This window comes from Anoplolepis gracilipes, chromosome 16 (assembly GCF_047496725.1).
Source record: "Anoplolepis gracilipes chromosome 16, ASM4749672v1, whole genome shotgun sequence".
Taxonomy (NCBI): domain Eukaryota; kingdom Metazoa; phylum Arthropoda; class Insecta; order Hymenoptera; family Formicidae; genus Anoplolepis; species Anoplolepis gracilipes.
Window position 1 is genome coordinate 9,117,714 of NC_132985.1, and position 25,998 is coordinate 9,143,711.

At 34.8% G+C, this 25,998-nt stretch overlaps 3 protein-coding genes across 3 annotated transcripts in view; 1 reads left to right on the forward strand and 2 right to left on the reverse strand.

The window, feature by feature from the left end:
• Nucleotides 1-9,162, forward strand: part of LOC140674633 (proto-oncogene tyrosine-protein kinase ROS-like) — an 89,075-nt gene extending 79,913 nt beyond the window's left edge. The window contains 3 exon segments of the mRNA XM_072908313.1: nt 8,141-8,611; nt 8,816-9,047; nt 9,050-9,162. Of these exon segments, the coding sequence (XP_072764414.1) occupies nt 8,141-8,611; nt 8,816-9,047; nt 9,050-9,162 (816 nt within the window).
• On the reverse strand, nt 3,842-5,371 carry LOC140674716 (uncharacterized). Its single transcript, XM_072908487.1, has 6 exons — nt 5,324-5,371; nt 5,036-5,174; nt 4,717-4,926; nt 4,475-4,643; nt 4,287-4,375; nt 3,842-4,017 (listed from the first exon to the last, which is right to left on the reverse strand). The coding sequence occupies exons 1-6, from the start codon at nt 5,369-5,371 to the stop codon at nt 3,842-3,844; spliced, it is 831 nt and encodes a 276-aa protein (XP_072764588.1).
• A 7,796-nt stretch (nt 9,163-16,958) lies between the features above and the next one.
• Nucleotides 16,959-19,487, reverse strand: LOC140674634 (uncharacterized). The gene is made up of 3 exons (XM_072908314.1): nt 19,086-19,487; nt 18,587-18,808; nt 16,959-17,604 (listed from the first exon to the last, which is right to left on the reverse strand). Exons 1-3 carry the CDS (start codon nt 19,157-19,159, stop codon nt 17,109-17,111), a joined length of 792 nt encoding a protein of 263 aa, XP_072764415.1. The 5' UTR covers nt 19,160-19,487; the 3' UTR covers nt 16,959-17,108.
• Between the last annotated feature and the right edge of the window lie 6,511 nt (nt 19,488-25,998).

A 25,998-nucleotide genomic window follows, 5' to 3' on the forward strand; every position in this document is an offset into this window, starting at 1 on the left:
GAACATAACCTCAAGACAAAACAAAAGTAATCATAACGAGTTTTCTTTATAAGAAACTTGAATTTTAGAATCCTAATGTTCTATTATTTAATGCTTAGTGTTAACAGTGATAAAATACACATACACACTTTCAGTTCTACTATAACGCTTTCTTTTTACTTTTAGTTACTTCCGTTTACTAAAAGATTTCTGTTTACTTTTTAAACTATTATCACTACTGTCATAAGTAGTGATAAACTAAAATCAAATCATGAAAGAATATATATAATCACGAATAGCTTATATTTGATGATCAAAATTAACTATTATGTAATTAAAACAGTGTAATAATTATAACCAATATAAAAATTCTAGTTTAAACAATAAATTAGAAACACAAAAATTAAAAGATATATATTTAAACGAATTTGTACATATAAATGAAGGTTTACATGCTTTTATATGTAAAAAATAGCTAAAAAATAAGATATTTAATTTTTTTCAATAAGGCGCACCACTCAAAAAAATCTGAAAAAATTTTGAAATATTCAGCATTTCTATCTCTACAATTGAGAATTTTTTTAAGACGTCACCTTTATTAGAAAATAGGGAAAAATTTTTTTGAAATATTAAACAATTTTTTTCAGCTTGAATTTGGCGTCAATAAATTAAAACAAAAATTGTGTCAAATAACCTTATTTGTCTCTAAAATTTCCCAAAGCTACATTTAAGTGCGATAACAACTTGCTGAGAAATAAAATAAAATTCAAAAAAACAGATTTTTTATTCTGCAGATAGAAGGATAGGGGCAGGGAGGGTAAAAATCTTGTCAAAAATGTTTTTTCAAAGAGATTATCATAATTTTTATACTTTTCCACCATTTGAAACGAGGGGCATTTTCACTATCTTATTCGGCTATAGCCTTTAATATTGTACCTGGTAGCCATGGATCGATGGAAAATATATGTTTCTTTAAGATAGAACGACCACAACATTCAAATAAACATATTCAGGTAATTTTACATTAATCTAAAAATTTTCATAACAGATATGCAGAATCATACCTCCTGGCCTACAAACTAAAAGAGGAGACAACATATTTATTGCGATCATGATTATTAGTATCGTTTTACTGAGTCCTCACACATCTAGTTAATTCCACGACTATTTGCGATTATTTATAATTATTATTAGATATTAATTTTTGCGCTTTGGAAAGCCAAAAGATTGGCCGAAACGTTCGCAATTTGTACAGATTGTCATACGCGTTTGTAAAAATTGATGTACACGCTTATATATATTGATTTACATTTTATTATTAATCGAATCATCGGCGATAACTGATGTATTTTATATTCCAACACAATTAAAGTAATGTACAAATAAGAATTTGCTCACCAATTACTGAGTTTGGCTCCTATTGCCTAATTTCTCTCATTTTATTAATAATACAGAGCCTCTTAATTCACAATTTATAATGATTATTATGATACTTATGAAAAAAATTGATTCCACTCCGTGGAGTGCGTCAAACTGTGCAAATTTTTCCGAGACAAAACACGTCCTTACTTTTGAGAAGAAGGCTGGAGGGGGGGAGAAAAAAATTCAAAAACTGACAAATGCTTCTTAAAATAGAGACTTTAACCTACAAAATAAAAAAAAATTTAAATACGTCAATTTTTGGAGTTGTGATTATTTGAAGTTACGTGAAATTGTGGTATAAACTTTTGTTACTATAATTTTGTTCAATATATAATATATAATATACTATATAATATGAAAGATAATATATGTTTACTATTCATTATCGAGACTTCTTCATAATTTTTTCAAAGATATTTAACATCAAAAGCGATTTCCATACGATCGAAAATACTTAATTTCTCAATTCATCAGTTGATGCAAGAAGAATGTAAGGTTAGTAAACGAAAGGCACAATTTCACGCAGCGAGTAAAAGCTGGCGTTTTACCCCCACTCCACCGCCACGCAAAGCAGCGTTAAAAAGCGACAATTGATGACATAACCGCAAAAATGGAGTTAGAATATAATCAATACGTCGAGTACATAAAATATAGACATACAGTAGCGGTTATAGCTGAAATTAGAAGACGGCGTATAGCTGCTGCAGTTGCTGCGATGTGTTTATTAAAAAAAAAGAAATAAATATAAGAAGAAAAGATTTTGGGTAGCTCCGATTTTTAAAAATCGTAATGAACACAGTTTTTTTTGCATCGGTTTCTAAATTGATATTTGAAGACATACGATTTCACAATTACTTCCAAATGACTACAACTCAATTGGAGGACTTATTAGGAATAATCGGATACACATTGCAGAAGCAGGATTTTATTCGACAATCTATTTCACCACCAGAACGATTGGCATTAACTTTGAGGTTTGTTTAGCTCAACAAAATTAAATTTTTTAATTTAGTATTTTTTAAGTGCATGTATGAAGCAATAGATTTGTTTGTAATAAACGTATTAGAGCACATTGGAATAGAAGTATATTGGAGCCTATGACACAAACAAACCTAATGTTAAAAATTTTTACTTAATGCATATATGCAAATATTATTATATAAAATATTGTAGATATCTTGCTTCCGGAGATTCTATGACATCAATATCTTACCAATATCTTGTGGAAGTGACAACAGCGAATACTATAATACATGAAACGTGCAAGGCAATTTGGGATTATTTGAACCCTTACGTTCTTCCAAACCAGTTTGAAGAAAAAGACTGATTAGATATCGCCAATCATTTTAATGAAAAATGGAATTTTATTCACTGTATTGGAGCTATAGATGGCAAGCACGTTATTATTCAAGTGTAAATTCATTGTTAGTGTCTAATATAATTTAAAATGAAGTACAATTAAAAATAATCCTATTTTTAGTGTCCCGATAATGCTGGATCAGTTTTTCAATTATAAAAATAGTCACAGTATAGTACTCATGGCCATCTGCGACGCAAATTACATTATTTGATTTGTGGATATTGGGGCTTATGGCCGAAGAAGTGATGGTGGTATTTTTAAGGACAGTGCTATAGGAAAAACGTTCGATGATCGAATGAATATCCCACAGCCAGCAGCGATTAAGGAAGGGGGACCAATTTTACCGTATTGTCTTGTAGGAGACGAAGCCTTTTCTTTAAAATCATACTTACTTCTTCCGTATCCGGGAAGAAGTGGATTTACACCAGAACAAGATATATACAATTATCGTTTGAGTCGTGCAAGACGAATAATAGAAAACACATTCGGTATAATCGCCAGTCAATAGAGAATATATAGAAAACCAATTATTGCCAGTCCTGAAAAGCTAATAGTTCAGGCAACTATTTGTCTCCATAATTAGCTTCGTCGTCAGGACAATGATATAAACATGTATGTTCCTCCATCTGTGGTCGATGTCGATGATTATCCAAATGGCTTTCAACCAGGGTCTTGGCGAACTCTCACAGAAGATGGATGTGCTTTCAGAGAAATCTCAAACTGCAGATCAAACACGAGTTCAAGAGAAAATATAGAAATTCGTAATAAATTTTGCCATTATTTTAATAATGAAGGAGCAGTACTATGGCAACATAATAGAACTAAATAAAATTTAAAAAATGATTTTTATAATGTAATTTATATAACATTATATAATAGATAAAATACTAATAAATATAAACATTTTTTTATTACAAATAATTTTTTATTACAAAAACTTCTTTTTTCTATAAAAAAAAATATAAAAAGTTTCCATATATATTATAAACTTAATTATTATAAACTTTATTTTTTATTTAATACTTGTAGAACTAAATAAAGTTGCTTTGTCAGTCGGTAGAGAAAATAAACGGCGGTGACTTAATAAGGATTTTTTTTCTTAACATTATTAAGCATTGCAATTTGCAGCATCGTGTTATCCATAACTTGAGGATTGATATCTCGTAATTGAGCAGCAACAAGGTTACCATACAAAGCTGCTTTGTTAGAGGGTGGTGGCGTAAGAGGCACAAACGATGGTATGTTAATCGGTTTATAGCATCAATTAATCGGTCAAAATTGGAACCATCTTCGCTATCTATGCTACTGCATCTACGTTTGTGATTACCTACGATCATTTAGAAATTGCATTCTTTTTACTTTTATTTTAATTATATTTGTAGATTAAATTGAGTAGCGAAAAATTGAAAACAAAACATAAAAATGTTTAAATCTCATTAAAAAGTAAAATTTCACAAATATTAATTTTAATTTTTCATTTCCTTTCAGTACTTTTTATAAGAAAATAATTAATAAGTTAACATACATGATCCATGACCACTGCTGCTGCGTTCATCAAAAGTTATAGTATCATTAGACTCTTCGCTGAGAAATGTCGCGATATTGGTTACAGTTCTGTAACATACAGTTTAATTTTACATGCAATGAGTATAAACAAATATGTACTACTGCATTAAGATATGTTTGTACACTCGTTATTTCATAAATACGTACTCGATTTCGGGCTGCATATCGTTAAGAAACTTCATTCGTTCAAAGTGCATCCATTTCTTTTGTGAAAACCCTGCTGAACCGCTTGATTTCTGCTGCTTATTTTCATACGTCCTATAAGTATCGCACAATGACTTCCATTTTTTCTTCATAGTCGCAATGTCCATTGTATCTAGAAAATATACAAAAATATGTTTAATGGCTCTCTACTTAATCTTACCCCAATTATGAGTACAGAATATTACTGTTTATCGCTATTTTTATCTCTTCCCACAACTTTTTTTTGGCTTGCATAGTTCGTTCACTAAGAGGAAGCTTGAAATTCCACAGTGGGGGACGTTTATGTATTTCTTCGATGAGCTGTTCCTCTTCCAAAATTTTACTATTTCGCCAATTGCTCTTGGCCTCTTGGTTTGAAACCTGAATGGTATCTGTTAGGATCACCTCCTCACCGTCTATTAAACTTTTACATATTATATGTCCGTCTTTTACACATTAAGTATTCATGTTACTTGTAATTTTACTTATAAAATATATAATAATGAAAATGCTACTAATGTTCACCGATTTGAGGATAAAAATATAAATTATCATCTACACAGAATTTGTCATATCCCTCCAAACAAGATGAATGAGAATATATTTCGTCTTTAGTACAAATAGTTTCGCACACACCACAAGTGTATGAGGGCAACAGAATTTCCTAAAATATAAGAAACACAATTATTAACACAATATAACAAAATTAATCTAACATAAATAAATAAGAAACAAAGAGCAGTCTAACCTATAAGTATGTTTACTGTATGTACATAAATTAAAAAATACTGTATGTATATAATATATACTAACTTCTTTCATATTTTCGGGTGCTGTCAATTGATTAAACCCTTCAGCCATAATTTCTTCTTTCATACACTTTTAATTAAAATATTGGGTTGAGGAAAAAGTCATTGCGTATTTTTTGTATGTTTTTCAAAATCATTTTTTTAATATAAAGAACAAAGGTCAATCAATGATATATTTTCCGTTTTGTTCGATGACCTTTTGCCATCTTTCGGTGAGCTTCATAATTCCCCGTTTGTAGAAGGACCTGTCTTTATTGGCGAAAAACTGAACAAGGTGCTGATTTACCGCCTCATCTGAATTTAACGTTATTCCACGCAAGGAATTTTGAAGAGAGTGAAACAAATGGAAGTCTGACGGCGCAAGGTTAGGTGAGTATGCTGGGTGGGGCAACACATCCCATCCAATAATTTTTGACGAGTCACCAAAGATGTGTGTGGTCTCGCGTTGTCGTGATGGAACACAACTCCTTTACGATTGACGAGCTCCGGACGTTTCTGGATGACAGATTCGTTCAATCTGTCCAATTGCCGACAGTACACATCCGAAGTGATTGTTCGGTTCCTTGGTAGAAGCTCAAAAAACATCACACCTTTCCAATCCCACCACACTCAGAGCATAACCTTTCTCGGATGAAGTTCTGCTTTTGAACTCGTTTGAGGCGAATCATCACGCCGGGATCAAGATCGTTTGCGTTCCACATTGTTGTAAACAATCCACTTCTCATCACCAGTTATCATTCGTTTCAAAAAAGGATCGTTTTCTTCACGTTTCATGAGCATATCGCAGATGTTTATACGCACCGTCAAATGAACTTCTTTGAGTTCATGAGGAATCCAAATATCGAGCTTGCTTACGTATCCCAGCTTCTTTAGGTGGACATGAACACTTTTTTGACTGATCTTCAATGTTTCTGCAATCTCTCGTGTCGTGTAACGTGGGTTTGACTTGATCAATGCCTTTATTTTGTCGTCATCAACCTCGGTAGGCCTTCCTGACCGAGGAGCATCTTTGAGATCAAAATCACCAGCGCGGAATTTCTTGAACCAGTTTTGGCACTGACGTTCTTGTAAGAGCATCGTCACCTTAAATTTTACGCAATTTTTCGCATACTTGACGCGCGTTCTTCTCTTTACGAAAGTAAAACAGTAAAATATGGCGAAAATGCACAGTTTGGTCTTCCATCTTCAACTTATTGTCAAATCTTCAAAACTTAACCAAGTCGCTCAATTTTTTTTTTAGAATGACGCTTAAACCGTCAGTTGTTAAACGATATATGATAAACATATGTGTGAATGACTCTAATAGTGCCAAAACTGAACTAATGCTATCTGTTGCAAAAATACGCAATGACTTTTTACTCAACCCAATAATTTAAACTTCAGCGTTGCTTCAATTCGCTAAAAGTTGGACTGTGTCGAACTTTGAGCATTTATTCGCTGGATTCGCCATTCTGGTGAAAATTGATGGAGAGGGGGTAAAACGCCAGCTTTTACTCGCTGCGTGAAATTGTGCCTTTAGTCGTAGCGTCGCAAACATTTTGATTGGTTATGCGTGTCTAAGCTTCTAATTGGTCTTACAAGTCCTAAGCTACTCTACTCCCTCTACTCAAGGAAAGATTCGAATGTGAACGTTTTTGAAACGTATATCGGCGTCTTTAGACTTTACTGTTCTATACGTGACGTTCTTATCGTTAGAAAAACAAACTATTTGGTAGAATAACAAACGAATAACGTTTTTCAAATATTTACATAACTTTTGCCTGTTGGTGGGGAACAAATGATGGACTCATTCCTAAAATGACTAATCATAATTTGAGAGTGGTTTGATCTTTGGGAAAACTAAAAAAAAACAACGTTTTTTACAATTTATATTCTTAAAATAAAAATATAATATTACAACGATCTTATTCTTTTTACATAACCTTCTTGATGTTACATATACATGCATCGTACATGATGTTATATATATTTATGTATTACTGTGCTTACGTCAAATAGTAGCCAATCAAAAATAGGCATAGTTTACCTCATCGCCTTCCCCTCATGTTGTTTATCCCGCTAGAGCTTGTGCTCTGTCCTCTTATTTCTTAGTCCATGATCTATACTTTTATGTCTGAGACATGTAATAGATTTTGTTTTGTAACTACTGAACTATAGTAATACTGGAATAGGCGCCAGCAGCACTATCGCTCGCCGTGAGAGATAGCTGCTGTAAAGTCTCATAAAAAATTGGTAACACAATTTACGGCTTAATAACCTTCAAAGAAAGTCAATGTAAAAATTTATTTTTGACTAAATGATACTCAAGGGGAATTAAGGGGAACTGAGCAAGCGCACAAAGTACAAGGAACAAAGACAATAATAGATATTATACTCTCTCTCGGTTCGTTCTCAAACAAAAGCTTAGATAGCTGGTGCGTATTCCAGTATTATTAGAGTTCAGTGTTCGTAACACAGATTGGGTTGGGTTAGTTTTTTAGTTGCGGTGGAGGTACAAGGGCTTCGCCTCTTCTTCGCCCACGCATTCAATGAATCACATTTAAATAAATAGATCCATTAAAAATACGCTTCATATTAAATATACATGATGTGAGTAAATTTTATCTTATTTATGAAACTTTTTTATAAACAACGACCGATGGCTAAAACCTTTTGGATGTTACTTACGGTGATGACCTTGACAACATATGTGAAGGTCAAGGTTATAGGAAATGGGTCCCCTTTTCTTAAGGTTTAAGATCAACTCTATATATGTATATGTCTTTTTTCACACACATAAAATTAGTTAATTGTATTTAACTTAATTTCAAATATTCTGTAGATGTATTATGGAATTGTTGAGGATTTAGAAGAACCAGGCAAAAAGACACCCGTTGCTATAAAAATGTTAGAAGAATGTGCTTCCTCGCAAGAAAAAAAGGAATTTTTGCAAGAAGCCAGGCTTATGAATCACTTTCGACATGAACATGTATTAAAATTGTTAGGTGTCTGTTTAGACAAAGGTCCTCCGTTACTTGTGTTGGAATTAATGGAAACTGATCTGCTGAAATATTTGAGGGAGAGTCGAACATTAGAATTGTCAAATTCGCATGCTCTGCGTTTGCAAGATTTGCTTGCCATGTGTGAAGATGTTGCGCGAGGCTGTTGCTATCTGGAAGAACTGCGTTTCGTGCATAGAGACCTCGCGTGCCGGAACTGCTTAATATCAGCAAGAGACCGCGCAAACCGTGTCGTAAAAATTGGCGATTTTGGACTAGCTAGAGATATTTACGAGAATGATTATTACCGTAAGGTAAATACAATTATTTAAACAAATAAAATGTTTTATTTTTACGTCATAATATTGTACATTTTTACTTTAAATAGAATTTAGAAAAAATAAATTATTTTATTTATATAAAACAAAAAATGAATAACTGTTTTTTGCTTAAGCTCACTTATTTCATAAATTAATGATTTGAATTAAAGAATTAACTTTATTAAAATCATATTTTAGAAAGGAACAGGTGCGCTTCCTGTTCGCTGGATGGCACCGGAGTCTTTAAAGGTCGGAATATTTACTTCTAAAAGCGACATTTGATCATTCGGAGTACTAATGTGGGAGATTACATCGTTGGGTGAACAACCCTACTTTGGCAAGACAAATTTGGAAGTGATGAATTATGTACCCACAGGAGGCAGGTTGCAAATGCCTCTCAACTGTCCAGCTTCATTGTATCAGTTAATGATGCGTGCTGGGATGCTGTAAATGCTAGACCAAAATTTAAACTTTGTCTCGAAAATATCGTAGCTCTTAGAAAGAGTATAGCAGATGCAGAGCTGAATCTCACAGGCATTATGTGAGCACAAAAAGTATATTAATGTTTTTTATGGATACACATTATATGCTGTTGCACATAAAAATAATCTTTGCAAAAACTTTGTCTACGAAACATTTAAAGTCAATTTTATTATTATAATATAAATAATAACTTAATACTAGAGGCGTGAAAGAGCCGAATATAACAATGTAAATTTGAAATAACTAATTAATTATTTGAAATAAATAATTAAATAATTTATTGTTACATCAATGAGCAATATATAGATTCGGTATAATAAATAAACGGGCGCAACGGAAATCTTTAAAATCAAATATTAGAAGTACAGTATTAATGAACAATAATAGGTTAAATTAATACGAACGTTTCGGCTTGATTTTTCAGGCCCTCTTCAGCGCAAAGAATAAGCGGAAAGTAGACGCAATAATAAATAAAATACATAGTCAAAATTTTTTACACAGAGTAGTCAAAGGTATAAAAAGTTTTTAAATAATGATAAAAACTGAGTATCAAAATTCTCCTTCTTATTCCGACGGTATGCGCGGTGTATAATATTGTGACAACGTGCAGTAAGCATCTTGTAATAGTACAGTAAAGAATGGACGTACCAAATTAAATTAATAGATGTACAAGTCTGAAAAAGTTGGAATTCCGTAAAACTAAGCGCTAATTTAAATATGTGATATAAAATTTAAGTAGGATAGCAACAATCATTTACAAGTTAAAACTCGAAATTCAAAAGTCAGAATTTTAAATATTAAAAATTAATAAATTAATAAAATTGAGTATAATTAAAAATAAATAAAAAAGCATTAGAATATGATAATGTAATAAATTAATGAAATTGAATTAAAATAAAATAATTTAAAATTAACTCAACTTACATACTGAATAACTTATATAAAGTATGAGTGACCGTAGTCCTGGTAGTACAACAATGCTAAAAACCGGCAAACAAATGTTGCTGTTCAACTGTACGCACGCTATTTATACCTGTTAGTAACGGCGTGGCGGGGCAGAGAGTTTCTTTATAATGTTATTATAGATGTCGGGTAGATATTCGGTATCCGTCCGCAAATTGAGGCTGTTGTACTGTTTTTTAATATGCATTTCAGAAACCAGTCGCTTATTATAATGAGGTTCTATGTCTAAGATTTCGGTCTCGTTCCAGTTAAAATCGTGGTTTAAATTGATCCTATGGTCAGTTATGACGGATTTTGTGTTAGTGTTCCGATTAATATGTTGTCTGTGTTCCTTAATTCTAGTATTAAGTTTCCTAGAGGTCTGTCCTACATAAGATGCGTCACAATCATTACATTTAATTTTATACACCACGTAGGTATTAGAATACTTTGGTATCTTAATCCTTATGTACTTTAATATGTTTGTTGAGTTTGTTGAGACTTAAATAAGAGACTATGGTGCCGGTGTCTTTAACGTATTTTAAATATTATTGAATTTATCCGTTAAATGGGGTAAAAATGGAATCGTGAAAAAAGAAGAATTTTTTTCCTCTTTACAAATATTGTTATTAAGGCTATTTCTTTTATGAAGCAAGTATTTTAAGCAAACATTAATGGTATCAAAAATGAGTTTTAATGGGTATCCGTTCATTAGTAATGTATTTTTATAATGCATGATATATTTTTTGAGTGTGTCATAGCCCGAGAGGCTAGACACAGATATATATTATAGGTTAATAAATACGGTATAAGAATTTAATCATTAGAAGCGAGCGAACAGAACGCACCGCGATGAGAATGCGCTGCTGACAGCAGAGACACGCGCCAAGGTCAGGGCGAAAGCGCAGAAGACCGGAAATCTCGGTTCTGTCGAATTGCAAAAAGGTGCGAGGAAGGAATTCGGACTTCGAACTTCCTTAACTCTCACCCCGATCACGCCACTTGTGATCGTATAACACGACCATTTTCGGTCGTGTCGCTAAGCGACCCTCTCCGAAATCCGTCCAGAACCGGAGGAGATAAAAAGTGACATACTGCCTAAAAACGCGGGCAGTAATTAACGATCGAAAAGAACCTATCGCTCTCGCGAGTGACCTGGTACATAAGACGCATAGTTATTATAATCTCTGTAAATCAGGAGGGCAACAGTGCAATAAAATGCAACAACAAATAGACTAAAACGCCGGATTTATTCTCAATATCCCTCCTTCAACAATACTCCTTCAAAATCATCTCCGGATCCCGATCGGCAACGATCTCAATCCCGTGCCCCTCACGGAGGCACAACATAACCTGGTGGCAGTAGTGGGATAGCCACCCAGAGATCTGGAGGACCCTTGAAGTGAATCAGCCGCTGTAACAACACAAAAAAAGGAGAGAAAATATAAATATATTTTTTCCAAGTGTGATATAGTGTAAAAATTATATCAGGAAGAGCCAATAAAATTAAAAGCGGATAAACATAAGCGTGAAAGAGTACAAGAAGAAAATAAAAAGGTATTCACGTGTGAGCATCTAATCACACAAAACATACGCGCACAACGGACGACAAGAGTCACGGCGAGCAGCTGATACCGAAGTAGGAGCGCTGGCAGGCACCACGACCTACGACACACGGACAGCACGTCACCGTCGGGAGGCATATCACCGACGGACAACGTAACGCAGCACCGCACATCCACGGACAACGCAACGCAATGCCGGACAACGACCTGCGACCCCGAGTCAACGCCAAATAACCGAGCGAGCGAACATGCAAGTCCTTGTATTAATGTAAGTCCAAAAACATATTTTATTCTTTTTTTCGCGAGTGGAAACCGCGTGAATGTCGGAAGAAAATTGTACACCGACACCGGTAGCGATTCCCCCGTCCGCACATAGCGAAAGCGAACGACCTTCGGTCGAGTGATTACGGGAAATTTCCGCGGGCACGTTTGTAGCACCAACCCCGCAGGAACGTGATAGAATCCGTCGGAGATTCGAGTATACGAGCGACGACGAACCCGACTTGCTAGATAGATACGTAGTTACCGAGCATATATTTCCGTTTACAAGTTTCGACGAGAGCCTAATCCGGAACGAAACTGACGTTACTGACCCCACGGAAAATCAAACGCGCGAACCGAGTATCGATTACACCTTCAGCATAGAAAGGGAGACAAACGTATTGTCGACCACGTCCCATGACTCGAGCCTTTGCGATTTAATTAGAAAACTCATACTAGACGTGAAAATGAGTAACCAAAACCCGACCGACGCAAATCGCGATGTTAATGTGGGAGCCTCCACATGGAGACAAGGTAGAAAAGAAAACGAGATCCGAAACAGTACAGAAACATCAGACGAGTTAAAAGAGGGGCAGGCTCCGTAACCGAACGTGCCTGACGCGACTGACCCAACATTGCCACCCTAAATTTTGATCGTAATCTTATGTACACCATGATGGGAGAAATCCGGAGAATGAATTTAGAATTAATGGAGATGCGACAACAGCAACTCGAGGGAGCAATGACAAGAAACCGCGGAGAAACGCGTGATCCATCAACTCGAGCACCCGAACGCTATAGCGAAAACTACAGAAGGACAGAGCACGACATCCGGTATCGCCGTAGTAGAGCGCTCCGGTATATATCGCTCAAGGAAGCACGAATGATGATACCGGAATTCGACGGGATATCGCGACATAAAATGCAAGACTTTTTAAACACATGTACGTACGCAATGCAGAATATTGATCCCGACGATGAAGAATCGCTTATACAGGCAATTTTATATACTAAACTAAAAGGCAAGGCGCGACAGGATTTCGAGACACGCAATAAATACCTTCGCCGAACTAAAATACGAGTTAGAAGCATGCTATCAAACCAGGCAGAGCACGACACATTTGCAGATAGAATTTAATACGCTGAAACAAAAGCTGAACGAGACCGCAAAAGCTTACGGACAACATGTCGATCTGTTAGCAATGAAACTATACGATTCAATGACAGAGGGAGAAGATTTACTCCCCGAGCACAAGAGTATTATCCAACAAACGATACAAACAAGCGTTGACAAATTATCAAATCGGACTACGCGACGATTTAAAGTTACTAGTACGGTCGCAAAAGTTTGCAACGCTGCAAGAAGCGGTCAACGGCGCGAGCTCGGAAGAAAAGCTTATCGGGCCGAGCGGCACGCGACAGAGATACAGCGCGCCGACAAATTCTAATCGCGAAAATAAAAGTGCTCCTTAATGCTTTAAGTGCGAGAAACCCGGACACTACGGTAAGGATTGTCGCAGTAGTCGCTACGCGGACCGATTCTCATTGCCCAAGCTGGAAAAACCATGCGTAAATACTATCGATAAATTCTGTACACATTGCAAAAAACGCGGATATAAACGCGACGAATGTTGGAAATTAAATGGGCGACCAAAGACAAACACTCCCGACACATAAAACCGTTACGCAAGCACGCGTAGAAAATGCATCGGGAAAAAGGATAGCACATGTACAAAGAAAGAAGCGCGACAGCTCCGCCAGTAGCAATTAGGAATGGGCATGATGACGTCAGCTGACCAATATGGCGGAACTAAGCCGGCTCGTAAACGCGTGGAACATATGTATGCTCATTCAGTTTTCACAATAAAATTGTAAAAATACCTAAAACATGCGTATAAAAAAGTCCTCTCGGAGTGTCTGAATATTAGTGTAGACTATAAAAACATCGGGACAAAATGAAAGTAATATCAAGAGTGGTGATCGTAGGCAATGGAGAGCTGTTTGTTAAACAAAAAACTAAAGGATAAAAATATAATTTGAAGAAACCATAATTAAGGTATTTAATAATATAAAGAAAATATTCTAAGTTTTTTTACATATAATATGAGAAATTTAACATTGATTGACAAAAATTACGTACGTTTCGGCTTGTTTTCAAACCATCTTCAGCGTTAAACATTACAAAGTGATTTGAAAAAGATTTCTTTTATTAACTAAAGTATGTATTGGACAGTACATATTCGTGTTTTTAATCTAATAGTTCAGATCTATTATGGGACGCGTATCGTATTTGTTTTTATTTTTGTTGGGTGTGGTACGCTCACCGTTAATTTTTGAATATTGTGGTCCATTGTTCGTTTGTCGATTTGGGAGTCCACGCTAGGATGTTGGTGCAATTGGGATTATTTCCATGGATTTGTATCTATAAATTTCACCATCCAAACAATCGGTGTAAATGTTGCGTACATGTTGAATCAGTTGATTATTGTAATAATATTTGATGTACATCAAGGACGCGTGTTTCAAGTCAACGATCTTTCTCAAACAATGGATATGAGAAAGAAAAGAACAATTTTTAGAACGTTGATTATAAATTAGTGGTATCATTATGTAACGATCATGTCGAAATGAGAGTGTGAGTCATATTAATAAAATTAAGTGTTATGTGTTAAAATTATAAATAATAATTGAGAATTATGAGTCATTAAATGTCAAAGAGTTAAGATGTAGTCCGTGAGTCTAAACAATTCGCATTAAGTTTGCATTGGTTGTAATAATCTAAATTATTATACATTAAAATAACTTACAATTTTTTAGGGGGTCTCGCCAGAAGTGATGTCAATATAAATAGCTCGTCTTGTCGCCGTTACGGTTGACTTGTAAATAGTAGAAAACACGAACAGTTCTAATATATTTGTTTGTTTCTGTGCATGACTTTCAAAGTTTTGCATCTTTTTCAAATCACTTTGTAATGTTTAACGCTGAAGATGGCTTGAAAACAAGCCGAAACGTACGTACTGTAATTTTTGTCAATGTTAAATTTCTCATATTATATGTAAAAAAATTTAGAATGTTTTCTTTATATTATTAAATACCTTAATTATGGTTTCTTCAAATTATATTTTTATCCTTTAGTTTTTTGTTTAACAAACATACCAGCTCTCCATTGCCTACGATCACCAATCTTGATTTTATAGGGAGCTCTCTTAGATTTGATTTAATACGCGAGGCTGAAAGATATGTCAATCAATGAACCCATCATTTTTTAACTATATTAGGTCACGTTATGGTTTCCTATCCGTAAGATTTCTTAAGTTTTGGACAAAAATACGAAAGAACATTATTGTTAATAAACTCTATTTGAGATTCCTGCGCAATTGCCATTGTCACCGAGTATTCCCAGCGTACTTAGATAGATTGTTGAATAAATTTGATGTTGCGTTCTATAATTGTGATTCTGTGTATGACTTTAAAAGAATCAAAATCGAATTTCTAAAGAAAATATTAATATGCTCCTTGCATTTTAATGCTAGCGACTATATATTATCAAGTAAAATAATTACTTTCTATTCAATTTTGTTTACATAGTTTATATAAATATATAAAAATGTAATTAAAATTTTAAATGTTTGTATTAATTTTTCTTACAATTAGAGGTGGAATGTAAAAAGTCAAAGCTAAAAAAATCTGCTGTTCCAAAACTGCGACTTCCTATGCAAAACATGATTTCTATTGCTGCACAAGCCAGGACTGATCGAGTTGCAAACCGAGAAGCTAAAAAGAAATGAAAAGAAAACAAACGATAAACAAATGATAAATATAGAGACTGTTGCCATTGATATCAATGAGGTTGGAGATGACAGCACGGGAAACAATGAGACATTACTAATCTCAGATGAGAAGGAAACTAAAGTGAGGGACATCGATATTCAAACGGATTTATATACATCATACTACAATCAAATTAAAAGCGATCGCGGACTAAGTACAGTTACAGGAATTCCTAATTTTGAAATATTTCATGTAATATTGACTAATGTCAAAAAACTGTATAACAAAGCTAAGAATGAATCGTTCAGAGACTTTAAAGTTAACAATAAGAATAAATTATCAGTAAAGGAAAAAGTAACGTTGACATTTATTAAATTGAAACAAAATATTTCATTTGCTTTTTTGGTTACTTTGTTTAATTGCTATTCTGTAAAAACTTGTCGAAGGATTTTTGTAAACATGATTAACATACTACGTGCATGTTTCAATGATTGTATACGTTGGCCTTCAAAACAGGAGATCCTTCAAAATATTCCAAACTGTTTCCTTCCATTTCCAGATATTCGCATAATATTAGATTGTACGGAAATACTTTTGCAAAAACCTAAATCTGTATGCTGTCAAGCGATAACATACTTCAATTATAAATCAAATTATACTTTAAAGTTCATGACAGGTGTTACACCAGCTAGAACAATTTCATTGGTAAGTCGTTGCTATGGAGGTCGATTTTCAGACAAAGCAATTTTTGAACAAAGTAACTTATTCAGTTTGCTAGAAAAAGGTGATAAAATAATGATTGATAGAGGATTTTTTATAGATTCAAAGTGCAAAGAACATGATATTCAAATCGTTAGGCCTCCATTTTTAAAAAATAAGAATCAGTTATCAGCAGAAGAAGCACTGTTAAGCCAACAAATAGCAAAAGCGAGAGTTCATATTGAACGCAGTAATCAAAGGCTAAAAGTATATTGAAAGGCAGGTTTCCTATTGGTTTGATATTTCTTTGTGAAGATATTTTTATAATTATTTGTGGTCTTGTAAACATATCCTCACCTATTTTTAACCATAAGTTTCTTGTGTAAAAATCAATTTGTACATACTACAAAAAAATAAATACAAATGTTTGAAACAAGAATCATTTATTATTTTTTTCGAACACACAAAATTGCAGCATTTGCTGAAAATAAACACATTTTAAGGTATATATTAAATCAGTTACATATTCTTCGTCAAATGGAATAGGAATGACTAAAAAAGTATTGTCGGAGGGTGCAAAAATCATGAAATCAGTGACTTTAACATTCATTATAGCCATACATAATTGAACTTGCGCGTAGTACATGTGACGTTTTTTTAAAGTACAATTTTTATCGAGATATTTTAACTTTGGAATCATATCGCAAATGTTATGATCTTTTTCATGAAAGGGACATTTTTTTTCAATTAATTTTAATACATTTTCATTTTCATTCAAAATAACCATCTGGCGAACATGCCAACCACGGATTATTATTAGAAATTATCAAGCTACATTGATGCACTTTCAATTGAAAATGATTTTCATATATTTCACGAGCAATTGGTTCGTTTTGTATTTCGTGTCGTACATATTTATTGAAGTGCTCTTTTGGATAAAAATAATTTAAACTTTTCCTTTCCCAGTTGGGTTTCTTATTATTCGTGTATGTGTACAACTCATAACATCTGGAACTTGTGATTCTAAATATACGCTCTTCTTTCCACGTAGCAAGTGATTTTGTACTATCTATGCAAATATGTCTGTAATCTCCACGTAATCTATATGTTGTGCTTTGACAGCACTCTTTAAGGGTCCCTACATCTAAATTTGATAATTTTTTCATTAATTCTGAAGTATTTGCCCGGTTTATAATTACATCAATATTATTCACGCAATCGTGGGAGACACTGTTATCATGTTTTATTACATCATGTCTTCCACACCTAATTAAACAGAAAAGAAATAAATAATAGCAATGTATAAAAAATAATATTACGCACATGATATTCATAAATAATTGAAAATAATCCACTGAAAAACATTAGACTTGTAAAAATTATTTATTACGGTTCTATTGTATCATTAAGCTTGTTTTTTATTCCTGCACTGATGAACTAGTGCACACTGGTGCAATAAGTTAGAATGAGACAAGTATATATTGTCTCGCTCTAACTTATTGCATGAGTTCATCAGTGCAGGAATAGAAAACAAGCCTATTATAAAAGTAAACAGTTCATTTTACAAAAATTGTAAAAATGTGTATAATTACGTGTTAATTCTGCAGATGTACAGTCCATGATTGATTGAAATTCATTCACATATATGTATATATAGTAAATTCATTCATACATGAATATATACAGGGTGTCCCCGAATTGGCGGATCAACTCTCGTGGGTAGATAGAACGTGTTAAACTGAAGAGAAAAATCTTATATCATTTTGCTAAATTCGCAATAATTAATGAGATATAAATTAATAAAGATCGGCCAATACGTGCCAGGATAAGCGCGCGGCACGAAGAAGCCTCCTACTTGTTACTTGATACTAGGCGCGCGGCGAGACAGTAGGCGGAGCGGTCTACAAAGGACATGTAAAGGACGTACAAAGGGCGTACTTAAAGAGACACGTACAGTGCGTTCTGCGTTTACGTCTTGCCGCGCGCCTAGTATCAAGTAACAACTGGGAGGTTTCTTCGCGCCGCACGCTTATACTGGCACGGATTGGCCGATCTTTATTAATTTATATCTTATTAATTATTGCAAATTTAGCAAAATGATATAAGATTTTTTTCTTCAATTTAACATGCTCTATCTACCGACGAGAGTTGATCCGCCAATTCGGGGACACCCTGTATAATCAAATGTATAAAAATAAATTGACAAAAAAATTGTGTACACAATGATAACAACTCTATATCAACTTACAGATGCTTTTTGATTGCACTTGATAAGAATAAAAGCCAATTTTTATTAATCCCTTCTCTTTTTTCCTCAGATACATTAACCACATTTGCTTTTATTTTTTGCATGCAAGAGTGATCCAGTAAAGTCATCGGTTCATACTGTTGCAACGCTTCTTTGGTTTTTTTTGCCCAGGAGCATTCGACATCAGTGCATGACAGCTCGTCAAGCTTTGAAAATTCGACTCTAAAATGTAAAAATAAATGAAACGTTATAATAGAAAAAACTTAATGATGCATTAATTAATCATCTTAGAATAATTTTTTAAATTGCATGCAAATTTACAGTTATATATGCGCTAAACTGATTATATTTTAAAACTTCTGTTCATTGAGGTTAGAAAAAATATTAGTTGTCAAAGTCACAAGTATACTATAAACATTACTTGCACTATATGTATTTCATACAACAGTTTATTATTATAAAAAATTATGGGATTCAACTTACATAAAAACATACATACCTTTGACAAAACATAAGTGCTGCGATAACATGTTTACATCGTCCGCTGTTTCCTGCTTTGCAGGAGCAACGCATTTTAACAATTTCTCCATTTGTTGTGATACTTCTTTCAATTTTGTGAGGGATTCCGCTTTTTAAGCTGGATGTTTGCAAATATCTTGCAATTAATTGTATTGTTTCTTCTTTGCCTTGTGGTAAACGACCACAAAATACGAGATGTCCAACTTATAATAATTTCTCTCCATCCACGATATTCCGAGATAACAAAGTTGACTCTGCATATCGGCAAATTTCTAACAATATTAAAAACATTATTCACTTTCACTACACTGATTTATGGTTTCAAAACTGGACAAAACTGAGTGAGCACACATATGTTCCACGCGTTTACGAGCTGGCTCAGTTCCGCCATATTGGTCAGCTGACGTCATCATGTCCGTTCTCAATAGCAGCGAGGAAGAACGAGAGGAGGCGCGACAAAAGACGCCGCGGCCGGCCTCTGATTACCGCGTCACACACATTAAAGATACGACACGTACGCGGCTAAAGACCGAACTACTACTAATTAATTTATCCGTGCGGGAGGCTAAACGCCGACACGCGCGAATGTTATATGATTCAGGATCGACCATCTCGCTAATTAAATTAAAACATTTAAAAAACGACACACCTGTCTATGAAAATAAAATCGCTCTCACCGGAGAAACCGGACACAGGATACATACCATCGGGAAAATGTACGCAACAATTAAGATAGATCAAACAATTCGACATGCAATATATGTGGTGAAAGACGATTTCCCGATCGAACACGAAAGTATCTTAGGAATCGATTTCCTTTGACAACATTCAATCTCTTGCGATTACCAACGAGCGGAATTAAAAATAGGAAACGCTGTTTTAAAATTGCACCCATTTAATAAAATTACTTTGAAACCGCGAAGCCAAACAATTCACAGTGGTCCTGAAGGTGAAAAAAGTTTGATAAAAATGGATCCAAAAATGAGTTTCACAGAAAGTCTCTAGCATATCTATAGGTTAAATTCGAAAAGCACGAAATCCTAGCTGCTCCCCTTTATGAGATATTCGATTTTTATGTAATTTTTATGTTATCCGTAACTTGAGCAAAGCAAATTTTTGTCTGCATCGTATTAGGACAAAATAATATTAAACAAAATATTATAAATTAATTGTTTGAAATTTCGTGCTCATATAGTACTTTCGATGCGCCGATAGGTGGCGCGAATAGCAAGAGAATCGCAAGAGAAGTTGCTACTTTTGAAAGATATAAAGCAGACGGGGACTAGCAAAATTTTACTACTCTGGAAAACTACACAAACCTGTCATTGATAAAAATGCCTCGGGATAAATGTACTCATGGTGAAAATAGAAAAAAAGTATGTGCTCCATGCGGTTAAAAAATTAAGTTTGGGAAAATTAAGCCAGAAAAATTTCTTGTAAATAATGTTACGTAAAATTTAATTAAAAAATTTATAAATTCTGATTATGACGTTAATAATGAACAATTCCCATTAGCAATATGTAGAACTTGTTATCTCACGCTGCTTGATGCCGAAAAAAATCTTTTTAAGAGGCCTATGCAGGTGATGCCAAATTATTTTAACGTGTTGTTGATATCTATATATCTATATAACAGTCACATGTTTCTTTCTTTGTACGAGTCTCTTTTGGCAATAACACGTTAAAATAATTTGGCATCACCTGCATAGGCCTCTTCGGGTTAAAAAAATGCGCCCGCGACATTCCAACGTCTAATGAATTCCGTTTTGACCGGATTACAAGGGCTCAAATGCTTAGTATATCTCGACAATATAGTAATTTACGGATCGAGCCTAGTAAACCATAATAAACAATTAGAAGAAAAATTGAGAAAGTTGCGAGAAACAAATCTAAAATTACAGCCGGAAAAATGCGAATTTATGAGAAAGGAAGTAATGTACTTAGGTCACATTATTTCAGAAAACGAGATATCCCCGGACCCGTCAAAATTAACGACAGTAAAGAATTTTCCGACACCGCGGAAAATCAAGAACGTCCAATCATTTATCGGTTTAACCGGATATTATAGAAAGTTTATCAAAGATTTCTCAAAAATAGCTAAACCGTTAACAAAATTAACGAAAAAAGCGGAAAAGTTTGCGTGGACAAACGAATAAGAAAATGTGTTCAACATACTAAAGGAAAAATTAATAACCGCCCTGGTACTGAGATACTCAGATTTCTCACAAGAATTTATAACAACCGACGCGTCCGACTATGCAATCGGAGCCGTGTTATCGCAGAGACCGGTGGGGAATGACCGTCCCATAGCGTACGCAAGCCGTGTATTAAATCGCGCCGAGCAAAATTATAACACGACCGAGAAAGAATTATTAGCGATTGTATGGGCCGTAAAACATTTCAGGCCGTATGTTTACAGAACAAAATTTAAAATAATAACCGACTATAAACCCTTAATATGGTTATTTAACATTAACGATCCCGGATCATGATTGATTCGGTGATGATTAAAATTATAGGAGTATGACTACGAGATCATACACAAGGCCGGATGAGCAAACGCGAACGCCGACGCTCTAAGCCGCAACGTGATGCGCGAAGCAAGCGAGACAAGGAGAGAACGAGAAGTACTAGCCGTCGCGAACGAAGAAAACAGAGACAACGGAATAAAAGAAGACAGCGATAGCGATAGAGCCAAGGCATACACGGAAAAAAACAACAAATAATATACGAATACTAGGATGCACCAACCGGAGGGCATCAAGGAATTGAACGAACAATAAAGCGAATCCAATTAAAATATAACTGGCCAGGATTAACGCGAGACGTTGAAAATTATATTAAAAAATGCGAGTCATGCCAAAAAAATAAACTTTCGCGAAAAATTAAAATGCCTCTCGTTATTAGCGATACACCGAAACGACCGTTCGAAAAATGCGCGCTAAATATTGTCGGGCCATTAACGGTTACAACCAACGGAAACAAATATTTATTGACATTCCAAGACAGCCTCACAAAATTTAGCAAAGCAATTCCGATAGCTACGCAAGACGCGAACACCGTAAGCAAAAAATTCGTAACAAAAATAATCCTGGAACACGGACTACCGGATAAAGTGCTAACGGACCAAGGCACGAACTTTTTAAGCAAGATATTTAAAAATACTTGTAAATTACTAAAGATCGAGAAAATACAAACGACCGCGTATCACCCGCAAAGCAATGGCGCGTTAGAGAGATCGCATTGAACGTTAGCCGAATATTTACGACATTATATTAATAACGATCAGACCGACTGAAACGAATGGATCTCTTACGCGATATTCACATACAATACTACACCGCACACGGCGACGGGGTACACACCCTTCGAATTACTTTACGGTCATCAAGCGGAACTACCAATGGTACTAACGAAACCGCCGAAATTAACATATAGTTACGATGATTACGCACTGGAATTACGAGAACGATTACGAGCTACAAACCAAATTGCAAAGGAAAATTTTAAAGAAGAAAAGGAAAAAGCAAAACGATAATATGATAAAAACGCGAAAGAAAAAAAATTCAAAGTCGGAGACAAAGTACTAATATACGACGAGATGTTACGACGCGGACGCTCGAAAAAATTAGAAGCGCTGTGGACCGGACCGTACGTCATAATCGAAAAAAATTCCGACGTTAACTACACAGTCAAAAAGGGACGGACAACAACATGTATGCACACGAATAAATTAAAACTGTTTATAGAACAATAAAAAACGGTGCAAAAGAGAGAGAGAGAGAAGAACCCCACAAGAAAAATAGCGACTCACAAAATCGTTACCAAAATTTTACTCACCGGAAGAAATCACCTCAATGGAACTTTTTCTCCAGCTCCTCAGCCGTGAAGAGAAGCCCTCGCGTCACCAGCTCCTCGTACTCCAAGGAATCCATAATTTTTCTTATGCCAAGACACCACCGCCAATGGAGAAGCTGCTCCGGCGGCACGGCCACGACCCGTTCGACGGTGCGACAGCCATCCGCCACCTCACCCGGAGCGAATACTCCGGACACTGTCGCTTCCGCCCGGAACACCCGATCCCGGCACCGGAAGCAATACGCTTCCCAACGATCTCAATCCCGTGCCCCTCACGGAGGCACAACAAGTGTGTTGGAGATAGAATCGTAGATTGAGTGCTACATGCATTAGCATGATGGCGCTAGTGGCGTTTATGTGCATATTTTTTGTTTGCTTCACATCTTATCTTTTTCATATACTTTTGCTTTTATCGTGGCTCTCTGTAAGGTACACGTGCGTTACGCAAGTTTCTGCATCTAAACACTCTTTTTGTGTATACAAACCAGTTTTCTAATATTAAATAGTATACACCACTTTGTGCAGTTATTGCCCACTATTCGCCTGAATTTCCAACAGGTTATGAGCCCAAGTCTTGCTTAAACATTTCATTTCTGTATTGTATAAAAGAAAAAGGACAAAATCCGACATGGCCGCGGCAGCACATGGGATACAAACGATCGAAAAACTGATTGAAGAAAATTTCGAATCGTGGAAAATACAAATGCGAAGCGTGTTAGTTTGCAATGATTTGTGGGGCTACGTTAATGGCACCATAATAAAAACTGACAAAAATGCAGCGATGTGGACAGTGAAAGACCAGAAAGCACTAGCATTAATAGTATTAAGCGTGTCGCGTGGACAGTTAAACCATGTAAAAAGAGCCGAAACATCGGGAGACGCGTGGACCGAACTCAAGCATGTTCATGAATCCAAAGGTCCGGTGAGAAAAGCCACGCTCTATAAACAGTTATATCGAATGAGAAAAAACTCAGAAATTATTATGAACGCGTACATAAATAATTTTATTAACAAAGTCAGTTAACCGAAGCCGGAATCAAGATATTGGACGATCTCCTGTCAATAATGTTGCTATCTTCGTTACCTGATGATTTCGAAAATTTTAGTATAGCGATAGAGTCTTGCGACGAAATTCCGAATATCGACAGCTTAATCCCCCTGCGGTTTAACCCAAATCTGATTCGGGGTAAGCGGACTGTGCCCAAACGGTTAACCCCGAGTCAGATTCGGGGTAACATTTTCTTTCATAACTTAAGAACCAGACATCGTAGGAACATAAACCAAGGTGCAAAATAAAGCTAAAGAATTGTACTTTTTAGTAATTAGTTATACTAATGATAAAAATTACTATTTGCAAAGTTGTGCTCATCTAAAAATTGTGAAAAAATATGAATTTTTGAAAGGTATAAAAAAATGTAAAAAAGCAGTTATTAGTTACATATATTAACTAAGAATGATATTTTGGAAGTTTTTGAGTATTTAATTTTAAATTTGTGGCAAAATTTGTTGCTGCAAAATTCAAAATGGTGTAGCGATAAATAAAATAATTTAACAAGTAATGTCAGAAAGCATGTGGATCATTTTCTTTTTGTCATCAAAAAATTATAAAACTATAAATTTAACAGTCAATTGTCTGAGCAACGTCAATTCCTACGCAAGAATTACAATATTTTTCCAACATCGCAAGTTATTAGTAAGTAACTATTCTTTCTTCGGTTGAGAGCGAGAAATTACAATTATTCACCAACAACGATCTGTACGTATTTGGATGCATAAAGTTGCAAATTCTATAAAAATATTAAAATTACGTTGACGTTATTATATGAAGTTAAAATCTCGAAAATAATCAATTAATTACCATTTTTTAATTTTTTTATTCCCCTCTAAAACTTACTTGTGTGTTCATTGCATTGTTAAAACGCTTTCTTATTAGAAGAGACATCTCACTTCCAACAGACTCCACGCTATACTGTTTACTACGATGTAATTTAGAACAATAAATATTATTATTTTCGCGAACATATAATTCAATTTATTTATTTATTGGCCGAATAGATAGTAATCATTCTCAAAAATTTATAGAAACCTACCAAAACTGAGTTTCACGCAAATAGACACGTATTTTAAGATTTATTACTTTTAAGTCCGCCATTTTGAATTTTTGTAGTTTTAATCACAAATTTAAAATTAGTACTGTTACGTCCGGTACACTTCACGATTCTTTCTTTTCGAGAGGAATCTATAAACAATCAGAGATAATGATTCTAAGAACTCTCTACGGGAAATATCAAACCGTGCGAGCTGTCACTTTAGTCGCACTCCACGAATATTACGTTACGTGGATAATAAAAATTTTAACAAACCTCCGTAAGGCGAGACCAACTATAAATAAGATAACCAAAGAAGTCTTAGAAATCAAATAAAAAATAAACATTCGAACGGCTCTCTAAACTCCAAAAGAATTTTAAATAAAACAGAGTCGCCGTAACTCGAGGCAGTTGTTTAGAACTGCAATCATAAATTTGAAACGGCGACGAAAACTTAAGAAGCATTTGATAAGAGAGCTCGCCTGACGGACCACTTAAAGTGACAGCTGTTTATTATAAATTTCTAAATAGCGATAAGCGACTCTGACGGTACCAAACTCCTCATTGGCCAAATGGAAAAATCTCTTGAACCAATAGAGAAGAAATTTTTGAGACTCGAAGTCGAAAGAAACACCCCCTAAGCATAAGGGGGCGTTAATTAAAATTCTAATTCGTCCAATTGTCCAATGGAGAGGAGGTACGAATTCTAGTATATAATGCGGAAGCAATGCGCCGCGACATCAGTTTTTTCAGTTCTTTTCGGTATCAGAATCAGTATCAGTATATTCATCATCATCTCCATCACTATTACTCGTACGGTACAAACTATTTTCTTCTACCTCGGCTTCGAGACGCGGAATCGATCCTCGATCTCAACGTTTAACCCTTCGGGTGTTAACAAGTTCGAATATTAATACTTCCGATTCCGCGACGAGTGGTTTGCTTAAT